Consider the following 26,131-nt stretch of genomic DNA (forward strand, 5'->3'; position numbering starts at 1 on the left):
AATCTAATCCAGTAATGTGATAGAGTCCCCCAACGCTGCACTAACTGCTCACAGGGTAAAGCAGTGTAGAGTGTACCCATGGCCCCCTAAAAACCCTGTCAGACTAAATCAGATATAATGGGATGAACAGAGAGACAGAGAGGGGAAACTGCTCTCTGTTATTAAAGACTTTTTCCTTTTAATCTCTTCAGCATGAATGTGTTAATACGGCAATTCCTTGGCACTCGAATCGTCTTCAACAGTGTATTTGATCATTAAAGTAAGTGCCCATATTCTTCCTAACATCATGTTTCATAATAGGAATGAACAACGTGATGGTGTCATAAATAATACATTGGACATATGTTTACACTTTTCCAATAAGTACATTCTACAGTATACTAACACCCACCAACTGCAATTTTGTGTACACTATTTACACTCTCCGCCCACGATACATTTCTACACACTGCCAAAGCCAAACAGCCAGCTACTCTACATCTCATCTCTCGCCCTCAGATGGAGAGCAGAGGAGAGAGAGAGAGAAGCCATTTTGGCCCGGGGTGATAACCTGCCAGTGGGGACAACCCAGTGTTCTGCTATTGTGTTGTAAATCCCTGCGGCGTGCCTGCCGTGTGGGCTGTGACTGATGCCCATGTCTGCGCACGATGGAGATAACCACAATAATAATAGTCCAGCCCTTCCAGGGGGAAGCAGACAGAGAGAGGGAGTGAGAGGCCACATGCTGAACAATAGGAGTGTCGGACCAGAGCCCCTCATTTCCCAGGGAGAGAGAGTGTCAGAGGGCCAGATCACTTTTGTTTCCTTTCCCCCCAGATGGAGGGATACCACTAGCAAGACAGACAGAGGAGAGATGACAAAATATTAGAAAGGTGGCTGCTGAGAGAGGGGAAGCTGGGAAATTCTGAAGTAAAGGAGAAAAGAACAGAGTAGAGAACGATAGAATATTTAAAGAACAGATTGAAGTCATTAGTGAGGACTAATGTGGGGATTGAGGTTTGGATTTTAAGAGCCTCTAAATGTCCATGAAGACATAGCTATTTAACTACAGGCAATCAGGCATGACTACAAATGACTATTTTGTATGATGTGGTGAAGCCTTTACGTTTAAGACAAAAGCTCTCACAGCAGTGTCTACGCCATTTTGTTTTCCTCAGAATGACAGGGAATAGGGATGGAAGGGTTGTTTTAGGAAACTGCATACAGTTCAATGGTTCTGCATCTTCCCTATTTATAGGCTAGAGGGGTGTAAGGTTGGGGGGGGGGGTTGTTGATGGGGTGCTGTGCACCACGGTGGGGCCACCCCCTGGGCCCTTGACTGGGGGTCCCACCTATGTGGTTAATCACAGTGCTCTTTGAGTTCAGAGCGTCATTTTAACCCCGGTTTGGCAGGGCTCAGCGGGGCAACAGGCCCAGCGCGCCGCCCCACCCCCTGCTGGCAGGGGTGGGAGAAGCAGGGGGGGCAGAGCGTTACCACACAAACTCACACCTGCAGGGGGCTCCTCCATGCTTTGCAGCTGCACAGCGGAAAACAATAAAGCCTGTGGAAAAAAAGGCCAGTGTGGTCCTGAGAGACACCAACACACAAAGAGAGGAGAGAAGTGAGGGAACGGGGAGAGAAGTGAGGGAGCGGGGAGAGAAGTGAGGGAGCGGGGAGAGAAGTGAGGGAGCGGGGAGAGAAGTGAGGGAGCCGGGAGAGAAGTGAGGGAGCCGGGAGAGAAGTGAGGGAGCGGGGAGAGAAGTGAGGGAGCCGGGAGAGAAGTGAGGGAGCCGGGAGAGAAGTGAGGGAGCGGGGAGAGAAGTGAGGGAGCCGGGAGAGAAGTGAGGGAGCGGGGAGAGAAGTGAGGGAGCGGGGAGAGAAGTGAGGGAGCGGGGAGAGAAGTGAGGGAGCGGGGAGAGAAGTGAGGGAGCGGGGAGAGAAGTGAGGGAGCGGGGAGAGAAGTGAGGGAGCGGGGAGAAGTGAGGGAGCGGAAGAGTGAAAAGGGAATTCAGAGCGAGCAGAGACTGCCTTAGCAACCCAACCTACAGCAACAAATAAGGTAAAGAGAGAGACTGTATTGTTGTTGTCAATACCCAGCTGTTTTTAGCACCCTTCTGTTGTACAAACTCATGGTAGCTGATACAAATATTTGTACAGTACTAATGCTACTACTGATATTTGGCCAGAATATGCGAGCGGGGCGACATTTTGTCTGTGCGCGTGGGCAGACATACTTCAGGACAGGAGCTCTTCCATCTCACACGCATGGCCTCTCCCCCACCCCTTCTCACTCTCTCCTTTACACACACATCGACACACACACGGCTCTGCTCTCTCCACCACGTCCTGAGGAAAAGCATGCAGACACTAATGCCGCACTAATCACCGGCGCCCAGAACTCACAGCACGCCCGCTCTCCTTTCAATCGCCTTAATCAGCCAACACATTTCAATTAGCATATTGTGTTTAACCTGACTTTCATCTTCTTTTATTGGTAGATTTAGCTGTACCCCCCCTCTCCCCCCCACTTTTTTCCTCTACCCCACCCCTTCTCTCTCCCCCTCCTCCCGTCTCTCCCCCTCCTCCCCATTCCAGTAACTGTAGAAGTGGAAGAGATCAGTGTAATGGAGACACGCATTAAAGCATCTACTGGAGTTTCTCCCCTCAGCAAGGCCACAGTCTGAAAAACCCAACTCTGGATCCAACCACTTTAGTTGAGCGCTGTAGCCTTATGACTGATGCTCATGAGTTTCTTCATGGGTATTTCCATCATATTTATTTGCTTGGGACATGAGCTGTGACTGGATATTAGTCCGGGTCTTAGGAATACAGAGAGGAGTGAGTTGGTTTATCACGTTGAACGATACAGGGAGAGTATCCGGTGCATGTTACAGTAGCCGCTGCCCTACCATAACCCCCCATGTATGAACCCCCCCCCCCCCTCTAACCCCCATCTAATCATGGACCTACTGACTAACTGTCACCCTGCCTTCTCTTTCCACCCACCTTGCCTGTCGGACGGCCTGTAGGAGAACCTGCCCATCTGCAAGGTTTGTCCCCCTTCTCTCTCCGTACCAAGCTGTGTGAATGGAGCCCTGCCTGTTGAGCACTGGGAAAGAGTGGGGAGGGGGACCGGCCCATAGGGCTACATAAGGCTACAGAGCCATATGGCAGGACACTGCATGATGCACACGAGATAATAGTGTAAAATACTCCAAATCAAATAGAAATAGCAGCAGACTGTTTAACTGGCATGGCTACAGTGTAAAGATGATCTGTAGCGCCCACTCTCAACACAAACCCTCTCATATTCTTTGCACACCAATGTAAAGGTCCACACCCCCCACCCCCGATGGCTGTGTGTGCATGATGAACCCCCCCGCCCCCCTCCCAGCCAGGCCCAGGGTACAGCCACTCACCTGAAACTAATTGCCCTCGGGGGAGCCCAGCTAATGATGCATCTCATTCCTAATTCTTACTTATTCATTTCAAGGAAGTTAGCGAGCTAGCGCCCCGAGCATGAACCCAGATGAGCAGCGGGGCGGAAAGGCGTCCCGGCTGATCCCTTTAACCCAGAAGTGATGTCACAGTACAGCACTATTCATGTTACTGCTCCTCTACTCTGGCACACACCTGACCTCTCACTGGTAAATCAGCGCCTGCTATCAGAGTCACGTTCCCAACGGTAGTGCTGCTGTCTTGAACTTTAAGCCATATGTTACCCTTAATGCATGAGTGATGTTTAAGATGCCTTCTGTCCTCCTGTGATGTTTTAAGTGTTATTCCAAGCATGCTCTTCGGTGACATCATGAGACTAACCCTTTATACGGAGGCCAGACCTGTAATCTTCCTGTGACGGCCCAGCCATCGGTCTCTAGTGATGTATGTCTGTGTTGCGCTCAACTAGTAATGTCTGAGGAGTATTCCCTAGGGGAGTGCCTGAGCAGTCTCCTTTTAGTGTTTGCGCGTGGTGTGTGTGTGTCGAGATGAAGAGCGAGTGAGGGAGAGGCGCTGGGGAGAGAGGCCTGGTGTGGGCTCTGTGTGTCACTGAAGACCTAATGAGGCAGCACACACAAAGCTTTAGGAGTCAATGGATGTGGATAATGTGGATGATGGCTCACTCCACTGCGTGCATGAGTGTGTGTGCGCCCCGTGCCAGCCTGATAGCCATAAGGCAGCGTTTTTGAGCGATGAAAGCTTTGCCCTCTGCCTTCAGTCCACTGCTCAAATAATTATTGTACCATCCATGAAACTCCTTCAAATAGTCACCATCTGAAGTATTCCTCCATATCTGTTATTCCCCCTGGCTGTAGAACATTGCAGTGTAAATGTGGTCTGTTGGAGGATGTTGGTTCTCTACTGGCCTCCACTGAACACCTAGTAACACACCTAGTAACACACAGTAGAGATGCTACGAACATGGGAACAGATGACAGGCCCCTCATGCACATCCCTCACCACCTGGAGCCAGCCAGCCAGAACACCAGAGGGGAGGGAGGGGGGAGGGTGGGTGGGAGGGTGGATGGAAGATAAAGGGAGGGGGGTGGGGTGGATGGAGGATAAAGGGAGAGAGGGAGGGAGGGAGGGAGGGAGGGAGGGAGGGTGGGTGGGTGGGTGGATGGAAGATAAAGGGATGGAGGGAGGATGAGAGGGAGGGAGAGGGATGGGGGATGGAGGGAGAGAGGGAGAGGGGTGGATGGAGGATAAAGGGATGGAGGGAGGATGAGAGGGAGTGAGAGGGATGGGGGATGGAGGGAGAGAGGGATGGATGGAGGAAGAGAGAGTGGGAGGGAGGATAAAGGGAGGGAGAGAGGATGGAGGGAGAAAAGGTTGGAGGGAGAGGGGGAGAGAGGGATGGAGGATATAGGGAAGGAGGATTGGGGGAGAGAGGGATGGAGGACAAAGGGATTGAGGGATGGGGAAGGGAGAGCGGAATGGAGGATAAAGGGATAGATGGAGAGAGGAGGGTGAGTAGATTTGGTATTGCTCCTTTATGGATCTACTCGACCGTTTCGTTGTGATCGGAGAGGTGTCAATTGTTCCACAGAATGTCAGCATACCACTCGTCATAGAGACAACATAATGTAATGTTGTTGCAATGTTTATGAGTGCTCATGCACATGAGCACATGTATGCACATGGTCATAGGCAGCCAGCCAGTCAGAAGTGTTTGAGTCAAGTAGCCTCCCACAGAATCTAGGTAGCAACTAACAAAATAATAGTAACTACTTTACGGCCATTGTATTCCTGTCATTCCCTCTTTCACTTCTTGTCTTTCTGTGCCGGTCTCTACTGCATTCCTCTAGTTACCCCCACTGAGCATTACATGTTTGAATATAAAAAAGCAAGAATAAAATAGCTCTGATGTTGGTGAAGTGTTTGTTTGCAAGGCTGAGTGCTGTTTGATCCCCCTGAGAGCTTGTTTTTTCCACGTTTGCGCTTGATTTGCTTCTTATGCTGTTTATTAAAAGTAATTACAAGCTGTTTGGAGATCTATAAGAGAACTGCTCAAGGGAAGCTCCTCCAAAATGTGTGGGAACAGAATGGAAAATTGGCTGTGTGTGTGTGTGTGTGTGTGTGTGTGTGTGTGTGTGTGTGTGTGTGTGTGTGTGTGTGTGTGTGTGTGTGTGTGTGTGTGTGTGTGTGTGTGTGTGTGTGTGTGTGTGTGTGTGTGTGTGTGTGTGTGTGTGTGTGGAATGAAGAGAAAGAAAAGGGGGTGTAGCATGTAATACATTTTTAAGTGTGTGTTTCATACCAGTGTAAGTATGTACACTAGTTTGTGCTAAGCACTAATGCCAGCCCAGGCTTTAATGTCTGTGTTATACAGTGGTAGAGAGTGTATTTGCGCCTCATACCTCAAGTCGGCTTGTGCTTAGTTTAGTGATGGCAGAGGTGCACCTGCCCATCTCCTCTCCCCCTCGTCCCCGCCCCACCCGGCTCTCACACCCGCCCAGGTGTGGCTGAGCCAGCTGCTGGGGAGAATGGGACAATTACCCCCCCTCTCCCCCTCTCCCTGCTCTGTCTGGTAATTGTTAAAAGACAAACAAGCCGCTTGCCTTTTTGCGCATGATGAACACGGGCCAGCCACAATTAGCTCCTCGCTTAATTCGTTAAGTATTCTGAATTTATTTTCTCGAGTGACGGCGGCATCTGTCGCAGCTGGTGAGGAAGGTGTGGCGTGCGGTGGTGAGAGGCGGTAGGGGGGAGGGGTGCATGGGATTAGAGAATCACATGCCGTAATACATCACACTGTCCTGAGTGCGAGCTGACGGCGGAGGACAGAGAGCAGCGATGGAGGAATGCGGTAGTCCTGGACGGGGAGGAGAGTAATAGAGATGAGTGAATCAACAGAGATTCATCTTTGACTTCCATGGTTCTCTAAGGGTCTTTGTGAAGCTCTTAATGGCCTGGTACCTCATAGTTTATTTAGAATGGCAGATAGTTTTTAGTCTTTCTGATGAAGTCAGGTACAATGATAATCCTCTGCGCTAATTAGCATCTCCTGTCTGTCTGTTGGAGGTGATTTGAGTCTGATACGTCAGCGAGGCTCCAGGTGGGATTATTGAGAGGATGACACAGCTCATCTCTCTCCACTCCCAGATCAACCGGGATGTCAGCTAGAAAGGATTGTGGGGAAAGTTTGCAGAACGCCCCCTTCCTTATAGCTGCAGAGGGGTGGTGGTGGAGATCCCAGCGCGGCACGGCAGAGCTGCTGAGGCAGGCGTCCTCTGTGTTCAAAGCCCCACTCCCAGGATGCAAAGCGAGGCTCCCAGAGTGCTGACAGGCTGACAGACACATGCAGCTTTGATACAGGGCTAGTGAGCATCACACGGTTAAATAGGAGAGGGGAGGAGGGAGGCAACATGAGGGAACGGTACAGCTGGGAGGACTCTGGCAACCTGATGTGGATTAAGATCCAAGCTGCCACGGGTTTTCTGGGATTTCAAAATATTTGTTACAAACTTTTTGTTTTACTGGATATTATTTCTCCCCAAATTCAAATCAAGAAGTTGTGGACTTTATGTGGTTACACTGGGCTTGAATTGGTCTCATTGGTGAAAAGGCAGTTAGGCAGACAGTACTGATGGAAAGAGTGAGAAATAGTAAGTAAGAGATTATTAGGTCAGTGGAGAGAGGGATGTGGGAGTTGGCAGGAAAAGGGATCAGTTGGACGGTGGGGAATGAAGGTAATTTGGCAGGGTAAGGGAGTGCGATGAAGAGGTGGAGAAGTAGTGGAGGACTGCATGATCAGTGTTTTTGACAGCAGCAACCTGGAGGGGGGCAGAGATGTCCAGAATGGCCACTGATGGAAGGAGGCTGACCTTCCAAAGCCACGGAGAGGTTAAGATCAGGGGATTGATGGAGAGAGGGATAAGGGACGGACAGAGGGATGGGAGGATGAGGAGAGGAGAGAGGGTGGGGGTGTGAGGAGAGCGATGGCTGCCTGACAGGGGCTCTCCTGGATTTTGGCACGCGTTCAGTCTGCGCGGGTGAGCAGCTGGACTTCATTAGGCGCTGGTGTTAATTACTGGGACCAGGCTGGAGCAGCTAGAGGAAAACACTCTCCTCAGCCAGGGTCACCTTGAAATCAATCGTTTAGCATCAGAGAGAGAGATGGATGGATGGAGTGAGAGGAAGAGAGCGAGGCGCCCATTCTTTTTTTGTCACGAGTGAGTGTGTACTGATTCCTGGTTGTGATTCAGGCTGTAATAAGACATAGGTAGGGTTGGTTCATTAGTGATTAGTGATCACTGATTGCTGTTGACGTTGTTTTACAAATGACCGTTAAATGATACAGCTGCTGCTGATGTGGAGGGAGGCGGAACATGGCAGCAGATCAAACCAGTACTAGTCATCCTCATGCATACGGAATACAGCTGTGGGTGAATGCAGCCGGACGAGGTACACGGCATCTCACTGATCTAAGGTTGCTGTTCTGCTGCTGTGGCGTTGGGATAGTAACACTAGGGGTAGTTTATGAAGACATTTGATACAACCAGGTTCTGTACACACACACACACACACACACACACACACACACACACACACACACACACACACACACACACACACACACAAGCTGTTTTAGCAGTGAGGTGCTCAAGGTTTTATCTTGGCTGTGTTTTCCTAATTACAAAGTAAGACGATGGGAAGAGACTGAAATGAAAGGAAAAGAGGGCACTGGAGAAATGCTGGAACAATAGTGTCCCGTTCTTATCGTCTCCCTCTCAAACAGCTGTGTACAATGGTGTTCTCTCTATTCTGCTCCCTATAATAATACAAAGGTCTCCTACAATTTCCTCCCTAATTCTCAGCCATGACTGTTTTTCAGGCCTTTTTTTGTCTTTCACTGTTTTTCCCCTCCCCACAGAAAATCAATGCATTCTGATTCAGTAATTTCCCAGGGTGCACTGCTCTGGGCTCCCTGTGCTGAGAAAGGTGACTAATCCGGTCATGGCAGCGTGAACCTTTCCTTTTGTTCCCTTCTCTCTCACCCTTCGTCTTTCTCTGTTTCCTCCCTGGTTCTCTCATCCCTCTCTCTTTCTCTCCCAACACTGTCTCATGTGCTGCGACATAGCGCAAGAATTCATTGGAATTTCCCAGCCTTCCCGGGCTCTCGTGAAAAACACTCATTTGTGACGGTGCCAACCTGCTAATGGCGGATGGCGGGGTCCTGCCGAATCCCACCTCCGCTCCCCGGCGCTCGGTGCCGCGCGCTGCCTCCCATACATCTGCCAAACTCAGCTGCCAGGGAGCAGCGTAATTATCCCGTCGGAGCGAGAGAGACGCCTCCATGCCGCCACAACTGGGGCTTCATTAGAGACCTGCACTAGTGGAGATGCTACGGCGCCCCCAACGTGTGTGTGTTTGTGCATGCGTTATGCATGATGCTGTGGGTGTTAGGATTGTCTGTATGACTTTGAGGGTGTTTGTCTAATGTAACAGAAATACTTATTACCCTGAGTTGAGCTGAGTTGAGAGCTGTACTCCAAGAACTCCTATACTGCGTCAGTACAGTGATGATCATAGTTCACCTTTCTTTTAGTCGCAACACTGCATGTCAGGCCAGTATTTGATTTAGTTCCCCCTCTCCTGTGCATATCCCTGATATTGTAATTGTAGTGCTGTTTTTGGCAGGCCCAGTGCATAGTGAGGCAGTAATAGCTGTCTGGGGCTGGGACGGCTGGGAGAGGCTGGGAGGGGAAAGGTGTCGCTGGTGGTAAGTGCAGGGTTATTAGCATCTCCTGACGGAGCTGAGACCTGAAAGCACAGCTCCTGCTCCCTGCTTGGGCCGTCACACACACCAGCTGTGGCTGACTACATGGCAGTGCATGAGGTGATGGGGAGAGACTTAGAGTAGACTGTGCCGGAATGTCTTCAAAGGTAGTTAGAAACAGGTATGAGTGCTTACGCTAGGTTTACCTGTGGAACTCTTTACTGAATAGTGTAGTTTAAGAGCTATATGTAGTTTCATCAATGCATCCTCTCCCTCCAGCTAGAAACCCCAACATCCATGGAAGCCCCCCCCCCCCCCCCCCAATTTCCCCCCCTGACAGCTAGCTGGTATCCAAGAGAGTGCCCAGGCCCTTGGCCCTGCTCCCCCTATCCCCTCCAGCCCACACACATTCTGCGCAGGTAGTGCTCTGATTTCCCCTGCGCCCTCCCAGCCAGGAATATCTTCATCTATTACTGCTGCAGGAGAGACGGAGGGAGGCCAGGAGGGGAGTGGGGAATTGGGGACTACTGGGGATGTGTGTGGGGGGTCAGTATGGAGAGGGGTAGGGGGCACGGGAGTGTTCCTTTTTCTTTCTGGGAGTTCTTGCAGACCTGTATTAAAGTAAAGCTAGGATGATGCCTGGTCCATCGTTAATCTGTCCACTAGCACAAGTAAAGAAATGGAAAGGACGTTATAATTCTGGGTGTACTTGAGTGCGTATGTGTGGGCTCTTTGCAGTATCATTCAGATTTTCCCTAATAGAGAGGAACATGCCCTAACCATAAACCCCCTCTGAAGAGCCTCTACCCACAGGACTGACAGGCTTTCTCTGGTGCATGCCAATCCAAGCACTGTCTAAAGGAAATATGAACCTGATCTCCTAGCCTGAGACACTGTGTGTGAGCCAAACTGAAGGCTAAACTGAGATCTCATATCGTCATCTCTAGATCTCTGGTGTGAACAGTGGTGTAATGTAACTTCAGTGCCATCTCCCCTGGTTTAATCCAGTGTAGTATGGATCAGATCAGTGATTGAAAGGTACCACTGCCAGACTACACTATCCAGTCCTGGTAACTGCTAACATTAGATATCAAGGGTTAAAGGGATAATCCACCCCCAGAAATTTAATTCTGGACACTCCTGTCAGTTTGGTGAAAGCCTATGTTCTGTCAGTGGGTCAAATAAAAAATGTCCCCATGATTTAACTTGTAAGTGGTCCGTCTGTGAAAATCAGGAAATTGTGTGGGAACGCGTCATGGCTACATAACTCTCGTCTCTGGAGATGGGGGATAACACGCTATCACTTTTCATACCGCTTTTAAAAGAATGACCTGTACTCCAGATCGCCAAATCAGCTAATAGATGGTATGGCCATACTCGTCTAGAACACATCCGGCTGTTTATACTGTCATGACAAAGTATATATTTCGCTTAGATGTGCTTAATCTAAATAATGTACCAAATGATTCAACTCTGTTTCTCCTTCAAGTACCATGTCGCAATGGTGTCTGTGGAAAACCAAGATATTACCCCCCCACTGACTGTCGAACCATCGCATTCATCTTGTCATGCTGCGTCACGCGGTTGCTATGCTAATCATCGGGCAAACCATTCTCAAAGTTAGGGTATGAGTCGAGAAACCTGCCTATTTTCCTTGAAAGTATGTAATGTCACGATTCCAAAGTTATTCGATATTACAAAGAACAAGTTAATTATCTCATATCTTGGAAAATATTTTCAATGTTGTACTCCTTGTTCACAAAATTCATGCTAATGTTCTATTTTTGAGCTAGCGCCCAATTGACTCTCACCACTCCCTGAAGGAGAGCTCTCCTTGTCCCAGAATCACCCAGAATGCACCATGCGGCCCATTGACGAATTATAGGCAACATGTACACAATGGGCGTTAATACGATTCTAATGGAGTTTCCCATCTCTTTACAAAAACAATAAAAGCAACGTTACTCTGCGCTTTGGGCAGAGACGCCATTTTTGCTCACTGGCAGATAAAACCTGCAAGTTGAACTGAGTGAGTTAGACTCCTAAATTGACAGTGCAGTTTGTTTAGGCGATTTTACAGCTAGCTACTTCACATGCTTTTCTAGATAACTACCTAGCTAGCCAGCCAGCCCAGAGAAAGAGATCATTTCATTGTGGTTTTTGTAGTTGACTTGAGCTGCAACAGATTTCCAAAAATGTTTCTAAAGTTTCTTTACCAACCTCGTTATAACAACAAAATTAAACATTTGTTTGTAAAAAAAAATCTTCACATATTAGTGTTATTTAACACTATTTAACTGTTAATCATAGGAATTAATGGTTGGGGTGGATTGTCCCTTTAAAGAAGGGTCTATGGTGTCTTCAATCAGTGTTCTCTCAACATGTTCAACAATAATGTCTGGTTTACACATTTCATTCTTCCCCATTTCTCTCTTTCAATCTCAACCCTCTAGAACAAATAAATATTCCCTTTCTCTGAGAGACTGAAGCTATTTGGCTGGAGAGAAAAGAGAGGGAGAGTGAGGTTGGTCCGCCAGTCACATTAAAACACGCTGACAGTCTTGGTTTCCACACTAAACTTTCAACAAATAGCTTTCTAATCGATAGTTTCCCAACAGCAATATTTGGTATAAATACGTGTCCTTCTCATTACACCATGAGGCGGTTGTCTCCACGGGCGTGAATAATTTATCCCCCCAATGTGGACAGAATGCTAAAGGAGGGCAGGCCTCTCTCTTTCTCTATCCCTCTCTCTTTCTCTCTCTCTCTCTCTCTCTCTCTTTCTCTATCCCTCTCCCCTCAGCCCAGGGAAGAGGGGGAAGCGACCTAGCAACTGTCGCACAATTTCTCTACATTTTCAACCTATCCCTCTCTTTCTCTCTTGCTTATTCATGCAAACTCAGTTCCTTCCTTCAGCTATTTTGTTCCTTCACTTTTTCCCCCTGCAATCTGCACTTTGTAATTGTCTTGGCGTTACATTTGGGTATTCCTAGTTTCTCACTGACCTGACATGGTGTTCAGGATGTAATAATAATGACTGTTTTTGAGTTCTAACCCATTTCAATATTCTCACTACCCATAGAGGCCTCTACTAAGACAATTAAACACTCACCGCCCTGGTTTTTCTAAGCTAGATGGTGGACAGTATCTCAGGGACGTACCAGTCTGGGGGGTAGTGTGGGGAGGGGGATAGTTTCACCCCTCCCAGTTGCAGTAGTGTGACAGCCCACCCCTCCAGGGCTAAGGTCAGTCCTGCCCACTGAAACACATTAGCTCTGAGGCTAATGGAGGTCCTGAGACCGATGGGGCTAATGAGAGAGGGGGATCGCTCTCTGGCTGAGCTGTAGAGCTCCTATTCCTCCTCTCCTCCTATAGGCCAGAGAACCAGGGAAGAAGAGAAGAAAATCACCCCCTTCTCCTTCCTCCCCATCCTCTTCCTTGTGTAGCGCGACCCTAACCCCCTTTGTCCTACCGCCCCACGTGATGCTCATCGCAAAGTATTATAAATGTTAGCTTTGACCCTGCATTAATCTTCTCCCAAAATAATAACGTTGTATTGCCGTGTTCCTATTTAGTGAGTTAATATTGTCTGCTGATGGCGTGTAATTGTGCTTCTTCTCTGCTTAGGCGCGTCCCGCATTCCCTCATGCCCAATCAGCTCCGCACAGGGGGAGGAAATAAATAGCCTAATGCTGTTTTAATTACAGAAAACATAAAGCTGGCAGCCCACACCTTAATTTCAGCTCTCTTGACCTGTATACCTGCAGCTCACTACAACCCTACAGATTGAGAGGTGGGCAAGGTCCGGTGCCTTGTCAGTCATAAATACAGGATGTTATAATACGAATACAGGATGTTATAATACGAATACAGGATGTTATAATACGAATACAGGATGTTATAATACGAATACAGGATGTTATAATACGAATACTGTCACAAACGTGGGCAAACAAGATATAAACACATCCTCTCACACATGCATTGCTTACATGACTGTATTCATACATAGCAGCACATATACTCACCTAGCCTCACACTCCCACATGGCTCCAGAGGGAACACATTGTTCAGCCCACCCCATTACTAGTCTTCTAGACTGTCACCCTGCCGGTGTCACACAGAGACACGCTGTTCCAGACGCCCGCCGCTGTTCTTATTTTATCCCACACCTTGGCCCCTTTGAGAGGCGACGGAGCACACTCCCCCGATAGGCCTGACACTCGACCAGATGTTAAGAGCACTCCTGCTGTAATTAATCTGATACCTGCATGAGCCAGAGAGGGAGAGGGAAGGAGAGAGAGCGAGCTATGTCTCTGGACCAGGGAGGACACAGTGCTGGGTGGAGTGTACTGCTCACCAATACAATTAATTTAGGGCCTACCTCTGTCGTTAGAGGTAGCGTCGACTCTGGTGGACCGGGAAGACACTCAGAAGCTATAAGGTTGTATCTCTAAAACCAGGAAGAGTTGAGAGGTATGACAGACGGTCCTAATGAGGGAAGTGTTATTTTCTGGTGATGGGAGGAGGGGCTGCTCTACTCTTTAGTATGTGTGTGGCGGCGTGGGGCTGGGCTCGGAGGGCTTGTATGCAGATGAAGATATAGTGATGGAGGGTTTGATTGAAGGTGCTCGTGCCCCGAGGCCCTGGTCCTGTGTGGCTAGCTAACGGGGCTCAGAGCGCCCGCCCATGCCTTCTCCCCTGGATCGATATGGCCTGCGTGTGCACTGCTCATTAACGCATGGCGAAGGGGAGCCAGGGGCCCTCTGAGTCCCTGTTCGGGGACACACAGCAGTCCCAGCACCTGGACAGAACACGCACTGAGCAAGGCTGAGAGCACAGCACAGACACCGGCAGGATCAAGACAGACACGTGCACAGAGACAGACCAAGCTGGATCACACAATGACTATGTCTGAATACCCGTACTTGCGTTCTAAATAGTATTTTGGGGATGCAAAAATAGTGTCTTACAGTTTAATATGTGACATTTCAAAAAGTGAGTGCTTTGAATGCCAGGATGTCATACTCATTTTGGATCCAGTAAAATTCGCTGTACACAAGAAGAGAATCGTCTTTTCAGACTCACGTGTGTTTGACAATGGCTGATAATCTGATAAAATGATGCGCTGTACCAAAATGAACGAATGGCGGGAGTCAACACAACCGCACATTAGCTGCCGTATTCCAAGTATGGATGAACCAAGTATGTTTATGTGTTGCTTACTGCATTAGTTTTTACTAAATGGTACATTTCAAAATAGTATGATCAGAACACACAGGATGCAGTTTTAGTAAATAGTAGGCAAGACAGATTTCAGACATGGTCACAGGAGACAAACAGGAGTATGGAGAGCGAGAACGGCGTAAACATCCACTTTTCCAAATGGGTCACAGGTTGAGCCAGTGACAGTGCTGTATGTGTGACATACTTGGCCAGATGGTTGTGGGTTTGGTATTGGCCCACTGATACTGACGCAAGATACTAAAGTAAGACAGACACGGCCATTGCTTTAAAAATAAAGTAAAAATAAGTTTGATATCTTCTGTGCCCACATGAATAACCCCTATGATGTAACTGGAATGATGTTTTTGTTTTATTATTTCACTGCCATACTGTGTTCCATCTTGTCTTTTTACTTTTTATGTATTTTATTTTACCTTTATTTAACTAGGCAAGTCAGTTAAGAACAAATTCTTATTTTCAATGACGGCCTAGGAACGGTGGGTTAACTGCCTTGTTCAGGGGCAGCAACCTCAGTCAGACCAGTCTCAAGAGGACCACAGTGTAAATAAGTCTCAGACTTTGTGTGTGCATGTATGGCTTTTTCAAGTTTTATGTGTGCCTGTTTTCTTTAATGGTCGATTTAATAAGCTAAACTAAAAAAAGAGAAAGTGGGGGGGAGTTTAAGTGTGATTGTGAAGGAGTTGCTGCATTTATCATATTCGCCTTGATGTGCTCACACAGCCACGGTCACACACAGCCAGGGTCACACACAGCCAGGGTCACACACAGCCAGGGTCACACACAGCCAGGGTCACACACAGCCAGGGTCACACACAGCCACGGTCACACACAGCCAGGGTCACACACAGCCAGGATCACACACAGCCAGGGTCACACACAGCCAGGGTCACACACAGCCAGGGTCACACACAGTCACGGGCACACACAGCCACGGTCACACACAGCCACGGTCACACACAGCCACGGTCACACACAGCCACAGTCACACACAGCCAGGGTCACACACAGCCACGGTCACACACAGCCAGGGTCACACACAGCCACGGTCACACACAGCCAGGGTCACACACAGCCACGGTCACACACAGCCACGGTCACACACATAGTATGAATGCTAATAATACCAGTTAGATACCAGTGTGTCTACCTGTGTGAGCTCCTCCTAACACACTTACCCAGACATCAGCAACCTCAACCAGACCAGGACAGAACTTAACTATGAGCTGCAAAACCATACCTTCCTATCAACCCAAGTGTGCGTGCGTTCATGCGTGCGTGGACACAGTGGGTGTTCATTGGAGCAGAGTTGTTGAAGTGGAAGGGTCCATGAGTGTGAAAAGCAGTCCATCTCACAGTCAAGGACACCTCTAATTACATCAGGTGGGGGTTGTGGGAAGGGGTGCCAACAGCACTGGCTTACGGGTAGAATAAGGGTGTTTGTAATATTTTGTCTTTTTGTGTTATGTTTACAGGTGTAATGATGTGCCCAGTATGTTTTGGCCAGATTCATGATGATGGATGCTGGTCATTAATGTAATGTGGATGTGTCTGCTGTGTCTGTGTGTGGGCAGTGGCCTGTAGGGGCAGTGTTAGAGGAAGCAGGAAATGAACTAGCGGGACAGGAAGGATAGATATGTGAATGAGGAGTATGGCGGTGTGAGATGCAATGATGCCTGTGTTGGGTACAGGGGTGAGGAGGTAATTAAGGGGTGAGGGAGCAGAGATGTGGGGTGAGGGGTTTAGTAATGGGGTATTCTACATTTGAGAGGCCAGTCTGGTCTCCTCACCTCTACTGACAAGGTGTCTGTAACAATAATGGCCTCTGCTATCCACTCTTCTCTCCACTCCCTCGCGTTCTTCTCCTCAGCTTTCCTATCGTTCTCGGCTCTAATGTGACGATTAGGATGTTTACCTGCTAATGAAGCCCCTGGCTCGGCATGGCCAGGATGGGTGCTGATTGGGTGGGAGGGTGGGGGTGTCTGTTCCTTTCTGATCACTTCTACATTCCATTCACGGAACAGTAGAATGCCTCGCACCTCTCATCTCGCGCCTCTGCCCTCTTGTGATTTCGTGATTAGAGGTGAGCTGTAGCACATCATTAGTAAAGGATGATGCAAAATTACACCTTGTCTGAAAAATAACGAGCTGAAGGACTTGATTAATGAATTAATGTTGTTGCCGCAGAAACAAGAAGATTCAGAATCCTGATCTTGCATTGCGTGTCCTCAGCAGACCATTGGTATTAGCATAATAATAATTGCCATTGTTTACAAGAGAGAAGCGTTTCAATTGAATGCTTTGGCAGTATTACAAGCTCAAGTCATGATTATGGGGTAATGACTCAGAGAAAGGTGAATGTTAGGTCTATGGCCTTGGACTGTCTCAAAGCAGAGACTCATACACTCTAAGTGAATTTGTCCAAATACATATTTTAAAAAAATAGAATGGGGCAACTAGATGCATACATGTTTTAATGTCTAAATGGTAAAACAGAAATGTATGAAAATATTCTGTAGTGTCGCCTCATATAGAACATTTGATCTCAAATCCAAAACGCTGGAGTATAGAGACAAACGATATACAAATGACAAATTCATCCCTCACTCTTCCCTATCCCCACTCTCCTCCATTTATCCCTCACTCTTCCCTATCCCCACTCTCCTCCATTCATCCCTCACTCTTCCCTATCCCCTCTCTCCTCCATTCATCCCTCACTCTTCCCTATCCCCACTCTCCTCCATTCATTTCCTCACTCTTCCCTATCCCCACTCTCCTCCATTTATCCCTCACTCTTCCCTATCCCCACTCTCCTCCATTTATCCCTCACTCTTCCCTATCCCCACTCTCCTCCATTCATCCCTCACTCTTCCCTATCCCCACTCGCTCCATCCATCTCCAGTTCTCAGAATAGTGCACCCTGGGGCATCAGGGTTTGGCCTGCATAGACTTGGTTCCCTCCTCCCATTCTGAGGGCTGAAATGGGGGTTGGGGGTTTAGGAGTTGGCAGGCAGAATAGTGAAAAGGGGACATTTGCAGAGGAGGTGGTGGGTGTGGAGTATTGACACTGTAAGAGAACTTGACTGGTGCTGTTTTTATTTGGCCGTAGATTGGTGTTCCCCCACCACTCCCCTCCCCCTCTGTAGTGGATGCTGGAGGTCTGTTCCATTATGTCTCTCTCAGGGGGTTAAAGGCAGTGTGGAGGTGCGAAGTGGCACTGGAGTTATATTACCATCCCGAGACCAGTGCACTATAGTGTGCATTAACAAAGGCCAGCTAAAGGATACTGTTTGGCCTCCAGTTTGAACCAGATTACCAAGCTCTCGCTCTATCTTAAATGAGTTATCCTAGCCCCTTTGAGCTAATCCAATTAACCCAAACCAGGCCTGTTACCACTCTCGCTTGTAAAGGATTTGTTTATTTGAATGTGTGAGTTGTAATATGCGTGTCTGTGAGATAGTGTATGTTAGTCTGTCTGTGTGTGGGTCCTCGTCAGTATAAAAGCTTGGTGTTGTTGCCGAGCTGTTAGTCTCTGCTGTTTATCCCTCTCACGCTGGCTTGTGAAACGCCAGATAAATGTGAATCTTCTGTCACCACGGAGCTCCCACTAATTACGGCAGCTTAAGTGCTTTAACCACTGTTATCACAAACTGTTCGGTCCTAGAGACCTTGTCAAAATACCCTCACCCCCTCCCCTCCACTTTCTAGTGTGTATGCTAGTGTGAGTGTGTGTGTGTGTGTTCATGTTTAGAGACCATGAAAGACTACTCCCAGCCAGTGCAGCAGTATGTGTCTGTGTGTTCGACAGACTCCTCTCTGTGTGTGAAGAAAAGTAGAACGTGATGGCACATTGACGATCTGTTGAGCACAGATTTTCCAGCGCATAATTTAAAAGTTTCCTCCTGTGTTTGTCCCCCGCCGTTTCCGTCTTCTCCTTCCCTCTCTCGCTCCCTCCCCCCTTCGTCTCCTCCATCCCTCCCTCCTTTCTCCCCGTCTCCTTCATCAGTGATTTTACCTCAGTGACAGCCCCCCACACACGCAGCTGCCTGTGGTGTGCCTATTAGCAGTTGCGTTGCCCAGGCCATAACGCTTCATTTACAATATGTATTTAATGTGAGAGAGCCCAGAGAGATCAGAGAGAAGGTGTGGGCGCACTAATGTCTCTTTTTCTGCATCTTTTTTCTTGTCTTTCTCTCTGTCACTCTTCCTCTATGCCTCTCTCTATTCCTTTCCTCCCAATTGATTGGTTTATGTCCTGGGAAGAATCAACATCACCGAGTTTCAGAAGAAAATAGTCAGATGAGAAAGGAAAGAGTAGACTGCAGTAGCAGACAATGCCTCAGAGAGTCTGGTGTCTTTTTGTCTCAGGTAGAGGGGGAAGGTATATACCCAGAGCAGGGTAAAGCAGAAAAGAGCGAGGAGGAGGTAGTTGGGTTTTAATCAGTTGTCACTGTTTATCGCCCAGTCGTGTGAAACTATTTGAGTTTGAACCTGGGAACTACGTGGCAAGAGGGTGCTGCCGAGGGTCCATGTGCAGCGATGTGAGTCACCACTGGGCTAGGCCATGCGGAAACGGAGTCACACTCCCATTATAAAAATGTATTTTTTTAATAATCAGTGCCAAATATTAATGCTATGTAGGTATTTGTAAGTGCTTTAATGCAACAAAAAAGAGTACAATTAACAAAAATATAAATGCAACATGTAACAATTTCAATGATTTTACTGGGGTACAGTTCATATAAGGAAATCAGTCAATTGAAATAAATTCATTAGGCCCTAATCTATGGATTTGACATGACTAGGAATACAGATATGCATCTGTTGGTCACAGATACCTTAAAAAGAAAGGTAGGGGTGTGGGTCAGAAAACTAGTCAGTATCTGGTGTGACCACCATTTGCCTCATGCAGCGTGACATCTCCTTCACATAGAGTTGATCAGGCTGTTGATTATGGCCTGTGGAATGTTGTCCCACTCCTCTTCAATAGCTGTGCGAAGTTGCTGGATATTGGTGGGAACTGGAACACGCAGTCGGCCGTACACATCGATCCAGAGCATCCCAAACATGCTCAATTGGTGACATGTCTGGTGAGTATGCAGGCCATGGAAGAACTGGGACATTTTCAGCTTCCAAGAACTGTGTACAGATCCGTGCGACATGACAGTTTGTGCAGAAATCCTTTGGCTGTTTCATCAGATGTCCGGGTGGCTTGTCTCAGACGATCCTGCAGGTGAAGAGGCCGGATGTGGAGGTCCTGGGCCGGCATGGTTACTCATGGTCTAAGGTTGTGAGGCCGGTTGGACGTACTGCCAAATTCTCTAAAATGACATTGAAGGTGGCTTATGGTAGAGACATGAACATTCAGTTCTCTGGCAACAGCTCTGGTGGACATTCCTGCAGTCAGCATGCCAATTGCATACACCCTCAAAACTTGTGTTGTGTGACAAAACTGTACATTTGAGTGGCCTTTTATTGTCCCCAGCAAAAGGTTGCACCTGTGTAATGATCATGCTGTTTAATCGGGTTCTTGATATGCCACACCTGTCAGGTGGATGGATTGAGAAATTCTCCCTAACAGGGATGTAAACATTTGTGCACAAAATCTGAGAGAAATAAACATTTCTGGGTTATTTTATTTCAGCTCATGAAACATGGGACCAACACTTTACATGTTGCGTTTTATATTTTTGTTAATTGTTTGAATATATCTTTAGTGCCAAAAATGTATTAGTGCTTGGCGATGGAGTCACAACTGCCCAGAAACAAAACAATACATCTTATTTTACATAATTTTGATTCATTTTATGACTCCCATATGACTCCATGACACAATCAATCTTGCAATACGGAAATTGTCCTTCAAATACCGATAGCATATTGCAATAAAAAAATATATTTCGCAAATGTTTTACTCCGTTACCATGTAACGCTGTTATGACTCCGTTACATGTAACTCCGTTACCACTCTGTTAACATGTAATTCCGTTACGTTACCATGTAACTCTGTTACCCCTCCGGTATGTTACCATGTTACTCTGTTACCATGTTACTCTGTTACCATGTTACTCCGTTACCATATTACTCTGTTACTCCGTTACCATGTTACTCCGTTACCATGTTACTCTGTTACCATGTTACTCTGTTACCCCTCCGGTATGTTACCATGTTACTCCGTTACCATGTTACTCCGTGATGTTACCATGTTACTCTGTGATGTTACCATGTTACTCCGTTACCATGTTACTCTGTTACCATGTTACTCCGTTACCATGTTGCTCCGTTACCATGTTACTCCGTTACCATATTACTATGTTACTCCGTTACCATGTTACTCCGTTACCATGTTACTCTGTTACCATGTTACTCCGTTAGCATGTTACTCCGTTAGCATGTTACTCTGTTACCATGTTACTCCGTTACCATGTTACTCCGTTACCATATTACTCTGTTACTCCGTTACCATGTTACTCCGTTACCATGTTACTCCGTTACCATGTTACTCTGTTACCCCTCCGTTATGTTACCATGTTACTCCGTTACCATGTTATTCCGTTACCATGTTACTCCGTTACTCTGTTACCATGTTACTCTGTTACCATGTTACTCCGTTACCATGTTGCTCTGTTACCATGTTACTCCGTTACCATGTTACTCCGTTACCATGTTAATGTGTTACCATGTTACTCTGTTTCCATGTTACTCTGTTTCCATGTTACTCTGTTTCCATGTTACTCCGTTACCATGTTACTCCGTTACCATGTTACTCCGTGATGTTACCATGTTACTCCGTGATGTCACCATGTTACGCTGTTACCATGTTACTCTGTTACCATGTTACTCCGTTAGCATGTTACTCCGTTAGCATGTTACTCCGTTAGCATATTACTCGGTTACTCCGTTACCACGTTGCTCCTTTACCATGTTACTCCGTTACCATGTTACTCTGTTACCCCTCCATTATGTTACCATGTTACTCTGTTACCATGTTACTCCGTTACCATGTTATTCCGTTACCATGTTACTCCGTTACTCTGTTACCATGTTACCATGTTACTCCGTTACCATGTTACTCCGTTACCATGTTACTCTGTTACCATGTTATTCCGTTACCATGTTACTCCGTTACTCAGTTACCATGTTACTCTGTTACCATGTTACTCTGTTACCATGTTACTCCGTTACCATGTTACTCTTTTATCATGTTACTCCGTTACCATGTTACTCCGTTACCATGTTGCTCTGTTACCATGTTACTCTGTTTCCATGTTACTCTGTTTCCATGTTACTCTGTTACCATGTTACTCCGTTACCATGTTACTCCGTTACCATGTTACTCTGTTACCATGTTACTCTGTTACCATGTTATTCCGTTACCATGTTACTCCGTTACTCAGTTACCATGTTACTCTGTTACCATGTTACTCTGTTACCATGTTACTCCGTTACCATGTTACTCAGTTATCATGTTACTCCGTTACCATGTTGCTCTGTTACCATGTTACTCCGTTAGCATGTTACTCCGTTAGCATGTTACTCCGTTAGCATATTACTCGGTTACTCCGTTACCACGTTGCTCCTTTACCATGTTACTCCGTTACCATGTTGCTCTGTTACCCCTCCATTATGTTACCATGTTACTCTGTTACCATGTTACTCCGTTACCATGTTATTCCGTTACCATGTTACTCCGTTACTCTGTTACCATGTTACTCCGTTACCATGTTACTCCGTTACCATGTTACTCTGTTACCATGTTATTCCGTTACCATGTTACTCCGTTACTCAGTTACCATGTTACTCTGTTACCATGTTACTCTGTTACCATGTTACTCCGTTACCATGTTACTCTTTTATCATGTTACTCCGTTACCATGTTACTCCGTTACCATGTTGCTCTGTTACCATGTTACTCTGTTTCCATGTTACTCTGTTTCCATGTTACTCCGTTACCATGTTACTCCGTTACCATGTTACTCCGTTACCATGTTACTCTGTTACCATGTTACTCTGTTACCATGTTATTCCGTTACCATGTTACTCCGTTACTCAGTTACCATGTTACTCTGTTACCATGTTACTCTGTTACCATGTTACTCCGTTACCATGTTACTCAGTTATCATGTTACTCCGTTACCATGTTACTCCGTTACCATGTTGCTCTGTTTCCATGTTACTCCGTTACCATGTTACTCCATTACCATGTTACTCCGTGATGTTACCATGTTACTCTGTTACCATGTTACTCTGTTACCATGTTACTCCGTTAGCATGTTACTCCGTTAGCATGTTACTCCGTTACCATATTACTCTGTTACTCCGTTACCATGTTACTCTGTTACCCCTCCGTTATGTTACCATGTTACTCCGTTACCATGTTACTCCGTTACCATGTTACTCCGTGATGTTACCATGTTACTCCGTTACCATGTTACTCTGTTACCATGTTACACCTTTACCATGTTACTCCGTTACCATATTACTCTGTTACTCCGTTACCATGGTACTCCGTTACCATGCTACTCTGTTACCATGTTACTCCATTACCATGTTACTCTGTTACCATGTTACTCTGTTACCATGTTACTCTGTTACCATGTTACTCTGTTACCATGTTACTCCGTTACCATATTACTGTGTTACTCCGTTACCATGTTAATATGTTACCATGTTACTCTGTTACCCCTCCGTTATGTTACCATGTTACTCTGTTACCATGTTACTCTGTTACCATGTTACTCCGTTACCATGTTACTCCGTTACCGTGTTACTCCATTACCGTGTTACTCCGTTACCATGTTACTCCGTTACCGTGTTACTCCGTTACCGTGTTACTCCGTTACCGTGTTACTCCGTTACCGTGTTACTCCGTTACCATGTTACTCTGTTACCATGTTACTCCGTTACCATGTTACTCCGTTACCATGTTACTCCGTTACCATGTTACTCTGTTACCATGTTACTCCGTTACCATGTCACTCCGTTACCATGTTACTCCGTTACCATGTTACTCCGCTACCATGTTACTCCGTTACCATGTTACTCCGCTACCATGTTACTCCGCTACCATGTTACTCCGTTACCATGTTACTCCGTTACCGAAAAATCTCTTTGGGTTATCTTTATTTTCATGTAATATTTTATCATCAAATGATACCAAAAGTGGTGTTGATATAGTCAACTAAGTTCATTATCAGATGATATGTTACATAATGGATAATAACTGAACTGCATGTTATGCTGCTTTGCATATTTCCCCCAAAATATATGTTAACTGGCTGTGACTCTGTTACGAAGCACTAATTAGAGATTATTTTGCATGAAGGATATATTAGAACAATTACTTGTTAGTATAGTATTGCAATTAAAGCACTTACAAATACCCATAAAACATACATGGCATTAAGACTGATGGTAAAACAGATATGGATGTTTTTATAGTGGGAGGGTGACTGTTATCAGGTGACATTGCTATGCAACTGTCAGTGTGTGTGCATGTATGGGCATGATAGTGAATTTTTGTGTATGCATATGCATGTACTGTTTAAGTGGGGAGGGCAAGTGATGGACTCTGTGAGTGACAGCTGGGCAGTTTGGGAAGAGTCGTGTGAGTCATAAAGGGCTGAATTAAACTCTGCTGTGCCAGGCCGCTGCCAACACACGCCACCATTTTAGGAAAGGCCAGTGGTGTACTGGTGCCAGGAGAAATGGGTATATTCTAATTTTGGCAACATTTTCCCAAACTGCCTGCCCGGTGACAGAAAGGTGCCCTGTATGAACAATTCTATGAGAAACAGTGACATATACTCTGAATGACCTAAATGATAAATCCCATATTGGCCGTTCACAGTCAGGCCAACCCAAGCTGTACTTTGCAAGTAGGCTAATAGTAAGACTACTATTGAAATAGATACACGAGTCAGAAATTCACAGGTTTCAGATTTTTCACATTTTTTTCCATGTTTTCGCCCTGGCACACTTTTGTAATAGTCCACAACAATGCTTAAACCACATCAGGAGACCATTTAAAAAAAAAAGATATATATTAGATTTTTGAGTGTAGTTACCCTTGAATTTAGGTGTGCAGGAACCTAGCACTATTGTTTGGTTAGTGGTATTACTGTAGCACATGAGATGGAGTTTGCAAAACAAATGCCCACTAGATTGATGCAAATAATCATGTAATTCTGCCAGGTATGCATGTGTATACCCTCCACTACACCACTGGGAAAGGTAGAGCAAAGCATCGCCAACTCTCCCTCTCTCTCGCTACCTATTTTTGGCCCTCTTTCTTGTTTCCCTTCGTCCCCACCCGGCCTTTCTCCGCCCGTCCCTCCCCTTTCCGTAAACCTTCTTAGTGGGTGATTTGACCTGGAATTTTAATGAGGGGTGGAGAGGTGCAGTGGTCAGCAGTTGGCTGTGGCCCTGGTGGGTGTAAAGAACAGGAGACGGGGGAAGGGGGTATCCAGGGGGGGGTCCTCTACCTCTGACATTCTCCCACTGATCTCTCCTGTCTGATCACGTACAAGGGTCCATTCTGGTCAGAAGGGAAGCAGGGAAATGACCGTAATAAACCAACCATGAAAATGTTGTGTTGTGGGTTAGAATCAGCTTTGATGTTATTAGTAGCTGGCAGACTGCTGATCTGGTAGCTATGTTGCATTGGCTGACATTCTGTAGGAAAACAGAAGGAGAGAACATTAAAAGCTGAGGAGAACGACTGAATGGGCACCAATGAAAAATAAAGAGGGTGAAAGAGAAGAGGCAGGGGGTGCAGACAGGCAGTGCTGAACGGGTTACTAGGAGTTGAGCGTGTGGGCAGACGTTTTTGGGCTATTTTACAGCAGCTGCGGAGCCCCGCTGGTAGATTAAAAGCGGCTCCCGGGCCCGAATGAAGTACATCAGAGCCCCCACCGGGCCAAGGCCGAGGGCTGGGAGGGGCCCAACACAGCTGTCACCCAGGCCTAACTTTCCCAGCAGCCCTGGGAGCACAGGACGGTCAAGCCCCAAAGAACCAAGCCAAACCCAGGATGCCACCCCCAGATTTGGGCTAGAGGGGGGCAGGCCTGGGGGTGGAGGGTTGGAAGGGTAGTTGGTGGCTAATTGTTTGTTTACAGAGGATCAACAGCCGTATGGGAGTGTGTGTGTGGGGGGGTGGGGTGGGGTGGGGTGGGGGGGGGGTGTTGCAGGTGCAATTTAGGACAGGATAAAGTATTTTGCTGTTCTGTATTACCACAGGATTTAGAATGGTAATGTGGGTTACATCCTGGGGTAACTGATGATTTTAGAGTTAACAAGTTCTCTACAATACCTCTCCAGTCCTGTCTGCCATTAAGGTCCAATGGTCAGTGTTGAACCCAGTCTTCGTCACAGCTCAGTGGTACAGCAGTGATCCACAGAGCCGTCTCTGTGGATCACTGGGGGGAGAGGAACAGCAGCGAGCACAGCCACATGCAAGGAGTGTGACGCATAGCAAACAGATGCTGCTCACATTATATTGTCTTGTCAGATTTGGTTTTGTTTTCGTGTGTGAAGTATTCTCTTGTACATTGACACACAGGCACACACACATATTCTCAGTCACACACTGACAGGCTCTCGTCATGGGGGACTGGGGCTTGCTGAGGAGGCTGGAGTCAGTGGGGCTCTGTGGGCTGGGCATGGGGGACTTCTGTCACGCACACATGCCC

General features: G+C 46.9%; 1 protein-coding gene across 2 annotated transcripts in view; it reads left to right on the forward strand.

The window, feature by feature from the left end:
• LOC110501822 (zinc finger protein 423) overlaps positions 1-26,131 on the forward strand; it is a 151,465-nt gene that overhangs the window by 86,095 nt on the left and 39,239 nt on the right. The window contains exon 6 of one of the 2 annotated variants that reach the window (XM_036954080.2): positions 3,010-3,030. The exons of the other annotated variant lie outside the window; for it this stretch is intronic. Coding sequence (XP_036809975.1) covers positions 3,010-3,030 — 21 coding nt within the window. The remainder of the gene's footprint in view (positions 1-3,009; positions 3,031-26,131) is intronic. 2 annotated transcript variants of the gene reach the window in all.

This window comes from Oncorhynchus mykiss, chromosome 2, assembly GCF_057628025.1.
Source record: "Oncorhynchus mykiss isolate SJ-2025 chromosome 2, ASM5762802v1, whole genome shotgun sequence".
Lineage (NCBI taxonomy): Eukaryota > Metazoa > Chordata > Actinopteri > Salmoniformes > Salmonidae > Oncorhynchus > Oncorhynchus mykiss.